The 9,801-nt window shown below is 41.6% G+C and overlaps 1 protein-coding gene across 1 annotated transcript; it reads left to right on the forward strand.

The window, feature by feature from the left end:
* The first annotated feature begins 4,107 nt into the window (after window positions 1–4,107).
* Window positions 4,108–6,848, forward strand: LOC134201633 (uncharacterized). The gene is made up of 3 exons (XM_062676869.1): window positions 4,108–4,211; window positions 4,821–5,097; window positions 5,943–6,848. Exons 1-3 carry the CDS (start codon window positions 4,108–4,110, stop codon window positions 6,846–6,848), a joined length of 1,287 nt encoding a protein of 428 aa, XP_062532853.1.
* The last annotated feature ends 2,953 nt before the right edge of the window (window positions 6,849–9,801 follow it).

The following is a 9,801-nucleotide window of genomic DNA, read 5'->3' on the forward strand; positions in this document are numbered from 1 at the left end:
GGAGGCTCTGATAGGTTCCTTGTTGCGGTCAATTATTTTAGGTCTATCCGTTAATAAGTTATTTTTAATAACCAAATTATTTTCTGCCTCTGCCGTATGCATATAAGCGGGTTTCAACCTGTCTACCGATATATACGCATCTCGGTTAGGAAATTGCACTAAAAATACTTTCTCTGTTCTATTTAGGACTTTATAAGGTCCTTCATAGGGAGGTTCTAACGATTTTTTAATTATATCTGAACGAACAAAAACGTGAGTACAGTTATTCAAATCGCTATGTACAAACACTGTATGAGCATCCTTACGCGGTAGCGGTTTAGGTTTCAAATTATATATCATAGCGCGTAAATGCTTTACGTATTGACAATGTTCTAATATAGGTATAATACCATCATTATAAAAATCTCCCGGTAAACGTAATGTTTGCCCGTAGGTCAATTCGGCGGCACTGACGCCTGAGTCGGTCCGTGGTGCTGCACGAAGTCCTAGCAAAACAATAGGTAATTCTTCAACCCACGTCTTAGAATCTAGTCGGGCCATGAGCGCTGCCTTGAGTGAACGGTGCCATCTTTCCACTAACCCGTTGCATTGCGGGTGATAGGGAGTAGTGCGTGTCTTGACAATACCTAGACACTTCATTAGTTCCTTAAAAACATTACTTTCAAATTGTCTGCCTTGATCCGTGGTTAGTTTAGCGGGGCAGCCAAATCGCGAAATCCATCCCTCGACTATTACTTTTGCAACCGTCTCTGCCGTAATATCCTTAACTGGAAAGGCTTCTGGCCATCCAGTTTGACGATCTACAATCGTAACTAAATACCTATAGTCTTGCAAGGATATAGGCAAGGGGCCGACTATATCTACGTGGATGTGCGTAAATCGTTCAGCTAACGGAAATTGACTAATTTTAGATTTAGTATGCCTATGTACTTTTGCTCGTTGGCATTTAATACAACTTTTTGCCCATTTACTGACGTCTACATTCATATTAACCCAGAAAAATCTTTCCTTCACCAATTTTTTAGAAGTTCGAATTCCTGGGTGACTCAAATTATGCACTGAATCGAATGCTAAACGTCTATACTGTTCTGGTATGTAAGGTCTAATTTTGTCCGTTGAGGTTTCACATACTATGGGAATATTACAATCTGACAACAATATTTCCTTGAATTTGTACTGGTTACTTGACCTGCTACGTAACTCAATAAGTTGCTCGTCGTTAGCTTGTGAGAGTGCGATGTCAGTAAAATTCAAGACCGTGGGGCAACTAACTGTTTCTACACGCGATAGTGCATCTGCGACAATATTCTTATCGCCGTCTATGTACCTAATATCTGACGTGAACTCACTAATAAATAAGAGTTGTCTGATGCGACGCGGTAGCTCATTGTTTCCTCCTATTTTAGAAAACGCAAATGTTAACGGCTTGTGATCCGTATATATAATTAAGTTATGACCTTCTACCATATTTCTAAAATATTTTATAGCTGAAAATACTGCTAACAGTTCCCTATCGTAGGTACTGTATTTGGTCTCCGCTGTGGTCATTTTCTTGGAAAAATAACCTAGTGGTTTCCACGTGTTATTAACGAACTGTTGCAACACCGCACCCACACACGTACTCGACGCATCGGTCATAAGTGCAAGTGCGGCATCAGGTTTCGGATACGACAGCGTAGCTGCATTCTGTAAATTATTTTTGCATTCTAAAAATGCTTTGTTTGCATTGTCCGTCCATTTGATTATAGACTTATCGTTTTTCTTTGAATTTATTAAATATTTATTAAGTTCTGCTTGATATTCTACGGCATGCGGCATATGCAATCTGTAAAAATTGACCATGCCTAAAAATCTACGAAGTTGTTGAACGGTTTCAGGTTTCGGGAATTTTTCAATTGCGTCTACTTTATCTTTCAAAGGTCGTATACCTTCTGTTGATACTTCAAAACCCAAAAATTCTATCTTAGGCTGACCGAAACAGCACTTGTGTAAATTTATAGTAATACCAAACTTGTTGAAGCGTTCAAAAACTTCACGCAAATGTTTTTTATGAGTGCTTAAATCTTCACTTGCAATTATGACGTCATCGATATAACCATACAAAAAATCTAGACCTTCTAACACTGTGTGATTCATAAACCGTTGAAAGGTTTGTGCGGCATTGCGCAAGCCGAACGGCATACGCGGAAACTCAAAAAGTCCGAAAGGTGTGATCACTGCTGTCTTCTCCACATCCTCAGGCGCTACCATAATAAAATGATAGGCCCTATTTATATCAATCCGTGAAAAGTACTTTTTATTATGTAATAAGTAAGTGAAGTCATGCAACCTCGGTATCGGATATCTATCCGGTTGCGTCACAGCATTAAGTGCTCTATAGTCACCGCATGGGCGAATTTGCCCGTCCTTTTTAGGTACCACATGCAGAGGGCTTGCCCATGCACTTTTCGACGGTTTACAAATGCCTAGCTCTAGCATAATTTTAAATTCTTCTTTAACCTTCGCGTATCGGTGCGGTGGCAACGGCCTCGCCTTAGCGTGGACAGGCGGGCCCGTGGTAATAATTTCATGGTAGACCGTATGTTTGGGCGGTTCCTTGAATGATATTGGCTTGGTAATATCAGGATACTCGGCCAACAACTGGTAAAATGGATGTGTCACGTCTACTGTTTTTACTGATTGTTCGTTAGTGTTGACAATCCCAGTAAAAATGTTCAACTTTGTGACATCATCAAAAAGCTTACGTGTACTTAAATCTACGATTAACTTAAAATGTACTAAAAAATCGGCACCTATGATCGGCTGTCGTACGTCAGCTATTACAAAAGTCCAGCGAAATGCTCTACGTAACCCTAAATCTAGTAATAAAGTTTTTAGTCCATAAGTTCTTATCATAGTTCCATTGGCCGCATATAATGTATAGTCTGTACACTCACTGCTAACGTTTTTTTGCACTTTACTACGTGGCAATACCGAAATATTCGCACCAGTGTCTATTAAAAAACGTAATCCACTACAACGGTCCGTAACACTTAGGCGGTAATTTGTTCCGCTGCAGACTTCCGCCAGTGATGACTGCGCGGTGGTTAGTTTCCCTGCTTCTTCTCCCAGGCACAAGGCTCTACACACCGGTGTGCTTTTTCCTTATATTTGTAATGGTAAAAGCATACCCAATCCTCGCTTGCTGGAGTACGACGAGGAGTACGTCCTCTTCGTCCGCGGGACGCTGACCTTCCATCTCGGGAATAGTTCCGGTGAAAGAATGGTCTGGAAGCTCTTCCTGCACCTTCGATCTTGCTTAACCGGACATTTATCTTGGCTATCTCGGCAGCCATTGCTGAGTCCACTTGTTTGGAGCTGGTGACTTCAGCGACGCTGTTAGTCGGTTTCATGTTCTCCATAACTTTATCGGCGATCGTTGCCAAGGTCGAAATATCTTTGGTATCCGTCACGGCTAATACTGCGCGTGCAGCGGCTGGCAGATGATTTGCCACAAAAAAATATATGTAAATTACACAATCTAACAGTTTCAGTTTTTCACCTTAAAACACGTAATACCTTTCACTATAAATTGTTACAGTTCATCACCACTATAATCACGTCTCAGTCACGTCGTCAGCAAATCACGTCGGGGTCACCAATGTGGAGTCTGTGCTTATATAGAGCGTGTGTGGTATTATGTGGTGATAATTATAAATAAGACACGACAGTTTGCAACCTGTTTATTGTGCGACGACTCGACACAGACTGTCGAAGCTAAGCCCGCTACAACTGGTACCGCGGCCAGTACTGTTACAACTGGATCCATGCAAATTCGACTCAGCAATGAAACTCCTATTGTTTACAGACCTTACAAATTATCATTTAGCGAAAAACTTCGCGTTAGAGAAATTATTAAGGATCTTCTTGATAAAGGTGTGATTAGGGAGTCTGAATCGGAGTTCTCGAGTCCCGATATTGCTAGTTAAGAAAAAGGACGGCAGCGACAGGATGTGCGTGGACTTTCGGGCTCTTAATGCGAATACTGTGAAGGATCGCTATCCATTGCCGTTAATAGACGATCACATTGACCGGTTAGGTAGCGCAAAATATTTTACAAGCCTCGATATGGCCACTGGTTTCCACCAGATTCCTTTAGCAAACGACTGCATTCACAAAACCGGCTTTGTGACACCCGAAGGTCATTTTGAATACCTTAAAATGCCCTACGGGTTAGCCAATGCCCCGGTTGTTTATCAACGTATTATAACTAATACTCTGAAAGCCTTTAGTGAGACAGGGAGGGCTTTAATCTATATCGATGATGTTTTAATACCTAGTCAGACCATTGATGAAGGCCAAAATACTCTGCGTGAAATCTTTGAAACACTAACTAAGGCGGGCTTCTCGATTAATTTAAAAAAATGCAAGTTTCTTGCTAACGAAATTGAATATTTGGGCAGAACTATCAGCAATGGTCAGGTTAGGCCGAGTGCGTATAAAGTAGAAGCATTGACAAGAGCCCCGAAGCCTGGTAATGTTAAACAAGCTAGACAATTTTTAGGTCTAGCGGGTTATTTTCGGCGCTATATTCCTGCATATTCGTTGCAGACAGCTTGTATTTCTAATCTGTTTCGTAAAGGTGTTGAGTTTAAATGGGGTGATGAACAGGAACAAGTACGCCAGTATATAATTACGCGTTTAACCAGTGAACCTGTCCTCAATATATTTAATCCATCATTATTAACAGAAGTACACACTGATGCTTCTTCTCGAGGGTATGGAGCTGTTTTACTTCAGACTCATGGGAATAATAATAAACGCGTGGTGGGATATTTTAGTAAAGTTACCCAAGGCGCCGAACCACGCTATCACTCCTATGAGCTGGAGACACTCGCTGTGGTCAAGGCTCTGCAGCATTTCAGGCACTACCTCATAGGTATACATTTCAAGGTAGTTACAGACTGCAACGCTTTGAAGCTTACCCAACGTAAAAAAGATTTACTACCGAGAGTCGCTCGGTGGTGGATCTACTTACAAGATTATGATTTTTCGTTAGAGTATCGTAAGGGCGCTGTGCTATCTCATGCCGACTATCTAAGTCGTAATCCTATAAATGTTTGTGAAATTGGTAGACCGCATAACTGGGCACAGATAGCACAGAGTGCTGATGAAGAAACTCGGAATTTAATACAAAAGTTACAAAACGGTGAATTTTTTTTTTTTTTTTTTATTGCTTAGATGGGTGGACGAGCTCACAGCCCACCTGGTGTTAAGTGGTTACTGGAGCCCATAGACATCCACAACGTAAATGCGCCACCCACCTTGAGATACAAGTTCTAAGGTCTCAAGTATAGTTACAACGGCTGCCCCGCCCTTCAAACCGAAACGCATTACTACTTCACGGCAGAAATAGGCAGGGTGGTGGTACCCACCCGCGCGGACTCACAAGAGGTCCTACCACCAGTAATTACGCAAATTATAATTTTGCGGGTTTCATTTTTATTACACGATGTTATTCCTTCACCGTGGAAGTCAATCGTGAACATTTGTTGAGTACGTATTTCATTAGAAAAATTGGTACCCGCCTGCGGGATTCGAACACCGGTGCATCGCTTCAACACGAATGCACCGGACGTCTTATCCGTTAGGCCACGACGACTGCAAAATTATTATTAATTAGAATTAGATGAGACACGCTATGTAACTAAAATGATGTTCTTTATTATAAATTTGATTCTGTTGGCCAACCTAGTAAATTATTATGTTATATTCCAAGAGGACATCGCCTCAGTTTGTTACGAATCTTTCATGATGAGCATCATCATATTGGAGTAGATAAGACGTTTGATCTAATATTAAACCATTTTTGGTTTCCTAGTCTAAGAAAATTTGTTCGTAAATATGTACGCCATTGTATAGTATGTCTTTCACACAAAAAAATACCACGTCAACCCTTGCAGCCGATCGAGTCGTGGAAGAAACCGGACGTACACTTTGACACGGTACATAGTGATGTCTTGGGTCCTCTTCCCGAATCGAACGGTTACAGATTTGTTGTCTTGATAATTGACGCTTATAGTAAGTTCTGTCTACTAAATCCTATGCGTAAGCAGGATGCAACAGAGTTAAAATTAGTATTTGAAAGCGCTGTATCTTTATTTGGTGCACCTAGGCAGATTGTAACCGATAGGGGTAGAATGTACGAAAATAGATCATTTAGACAATGGGTATCAGACGTAGGTAGTAATTTATTCTTTATAACGCCAGAGATGCACCAAAGTAACGGTCAGGCTGAGAGATATTGCAGAACAGTTCTTAACATGATTCGTGTGGAGGTAAATTTCAGAAACGAAAATTGGTCAGAAGTTTTGTGGAAACTGCAGCTCACCCTGAACGTTACGAAACAAAAGTCCACTCAATATTCACCTTTATATTTGTTAATTGGTAGCGATGCTGTGACGCCCGTCATTCGTTCCGTTGTACGCGATGTGGCTCTAGAAGGAACAAGTGCCAACAGAGAAACCTTACGCGAGCTTGCCCGACAAAGAGCTTCTCAACTGCTGGACAAAAACCGAAAACAGCAGGACACTCGAGTAAATGAACGGCGCAAACCCCCGCGTACTTTCCATGAAAACGACGTGGTCTTCGTGCACAAGAATAGCCAATCTGTTGGAAAGCTGGATTCTGGTATGCGTGGCCCGGACAAAATAGTGCGTGCGCTGCCACATGGACGTTATGAACTGAAGCTTCTTTCTGGCTCACTTGGGAAGACCACTGAAGCTGCTGCCGAATTTATAAGTGCCTGGCACGGAGAGTGGACGCCGGATGTGTGCACCGCATTTTTCGAGTATGAGCATAATTTGTAACAGTAATCAATATTAATGCGGTTGTTACAACCCTTGACTATGGCACCAATGAGCCGCGTCAATAGTAGTAAAGCGCAAAGCTCAAGGCGCGCGAGAGAGACGACCTTTCGAGGGGAGACCTTAGATTTCGCACTAATAAGGCTAACTGTAATATTGTCGCCATTGCAAACGTGAAAATACACCACTCCTCCATAAGCCTTCTCACTAGCATCTGCGAACCCCACTATTGTGACTATACTATCTCGAGAGACACCTACATGACGTGGGATTTCTATCTGTTCGAGCAAAGGAAGCTCTTCCCTAAAGCGAGTCCATAATCTGGCCACGTTGTCCGGTGCGATGTCATCCCAGTCACACTGAGAAAGCCAAAGGTCTTTAATAAGAAGCTTCGCGTATAACACTACAGGTGCTACAAAACCCATAATGTCCCATATGCGAGCGACACAAGACAATATGGTGCGGTTGGTACAAGTTGGCGGGGTCGAACTAATTTTGAGACTGAATGTATCTGATGTGGGAGACCAGCTCAAGCCGAGAATCTTATGTGTATCATTGACATCAAAATCCTTAACCGTCGATAGACGATGCGATGGTGGAATCCAGTCCAAAACACGTTGAGAGTTGCTCGTCCACTTAACAAGGTCAAATTGCCCAGTCTTCATTAGGCTTATCACTTGAGTAGCTGTTTCGACGGCTTCAGGCTCGCTATCTACACTATAAGCAAAGTCGTCCATATACAGACCAGTATTGATGGTAGCTTTTGCCTTGGGGTAGGAATCACCTTCATCAAGAACTAACTGCTTCACAGTGCGAAGTCCTTGCGGGACGGGCCGGGCGTGCTGATGATGGGGGGAGATGACCCCCCAGACATGATGTTGCTGTCTTGTTAGCTTTTGTGTTTGGACATCAGGTCCCACTCGGTTCCTATGCGCTAGAGAAAACAAAAAAAAAAGCAGAAATGCAGTTGTATCTTGCAGTGACCGACTTCGGCTGTATTAGGTATCCGAACAAAAACAGTTTCACTGTAAAAAATTGCGCCAAGTCCACGTTTATAAAACTCATCTCAATAACATTTGCACTTTACAAAAAAAAGAAGACTTCAATAGCTTTCATTCTCTACAAAAATATGTGAAATACAAAAAAATACCAAGAAACCGTCATAAAGATGAAAAAATTAAAAAAAAATTGTTGAGAATTTAAAAATAAAAAAATAAAAATTTTATCGTACTTGGCGCGCGTCATTGAGTACCCCAAATTTTTCAGGATAAATGAACATCCTTTCAATGTTTAGAAATTTATAAGTAGGTCAACCTATGAAATGCATAAATGTAATTAATGAATTATTATTTCATAATAAGTTTTACAAAAGTTAAGTAAAATCGACATCTCATACGTATGTTATTTGAATTTTTTTCATTTCCCACTCATCTTTTATGATTTGAACTAAACACCCTCTCGTGTTCGCTTATACAAATACAAGCTACTTACGAGTCGATACGTATGTATACGTTGGCTTCAAAACATTTGAAAAAATTCTCAAAGATGTTTTTCAAAGGGTAGAAAAGAATAATAAAGTTTCAGCTGAATCTAAAGGGGTCGAACGCAAAAGTGGTCGATTTGGCATATAATAGCCCATAGGTATATAGTGAGAGCTGTTGAAAATTACCGTAGTTCTGTCTCAATTTCTCATAAAACGCTAACAAGAGCGAAAAAGATAACCTGGGTAACTTTTTCAGCTTTCACTGTATATTAAAGCAAAATGGTTTTTTTCTCGGGTTGAAATTCTTCCGAAAAATTTTGGGGTACTCAATGACGCGCGCCAAGTACGATAAAATTTTTATTTTTTTATTTTTAAATTTTCAACATTTTTTTTTTAATTTTTTCATCTTTATGACGGTTTCTTGGTATTTTTTTGTATTTCACATATTTTTGTAGAGAATGAAAGCTATTGAAGTCTTCTTTTTTTTGTAAAGTGCAAATGTTATTGAGATGAGTTTTATAAACGTGGACTTGGCGCAATTTTTTACAGTGAAACTGTTTTTGTTCGGATTTCATATCTTTTTGTTAAGTATTATTTTTTGCTCATTTATTACTAATTAAAAATAAATTATAAATATGTAGTCACTCAGCTTAAAAGCTAATGAAACGCTCAATTAATTAGTGTTTTAATGTTAGGTGCCCGACTGGCATGAGACTCTCGGGTTGTCAGTTCCGGTATCGACCGGGGACGCGTGTATTCTGCTTCAAAGTCTGGCGCGCACTAATTGGGGGTGCGAATGATGCAACAGATGCGCGGGCGCGGGTAGCGCGGGGTGGGTCGTCGCGGCACGGACCTGAGTCACATTCTCTTTGGCTGCTGTTGCCCCGCGAAACGGAACGTTGCGTTACATACTCCCCCTCCAAGTTGGGAACGCGTCCCGAGTCCAACTTGGGACTGTTAGTCTGAAGACGCGGCGGCCTTCCTCTTTGCCTCTTTGGCATAATTGGATCCGTACTTGAATTTGACGGAGAGTGGGTTAAATCCGCGGTGTGATACTTGCCGATGACATTGTTTGACAAGTCTGCTATGAAGTACGTTGTAGGACTAACTATTTTTACTACGCGATACGGGCCATCCCGTCGTGGCATGAACTTACGTGTTACACCCCTAGACGCATAAGCAAGCCATAACGAAGGAAATACTCTTCCAGTAGGACTCGGGAGCAAGCCACGGCGGTGGCATCAACAAGTGCGTAGAGTTCTACCCATCTTGTAGCTACATCCTCTACCAGGAGTACCCATCGCTCCCCCTGCTCTCCTTCTGGCAGTGGCCCGAACAAATCGATTGCGAGAAGCTCTCCTCGCTGTTGAAGCACAGGAGTGAGCCTATACGGCGGTACCGATATAGGCGGATGATCACCGGTATCAATGTGGTGCTCGGCGTAAAGGGTTGGGGCTCCCCCCACCCTAAAGA

The sequence above is a fragment of the Bombyx mori genome, chromosome W (assembly GCF_030269925.1).
Source record: "Bombyx mori chromosome W, ASM3026992v2".
Classification (NCBI taxonomy): Eukaryota; Metazoa; Arthropoda; class Insecta; order Lepidoptera; family Bombycidae; genus Bombyx; species Bombyx mori.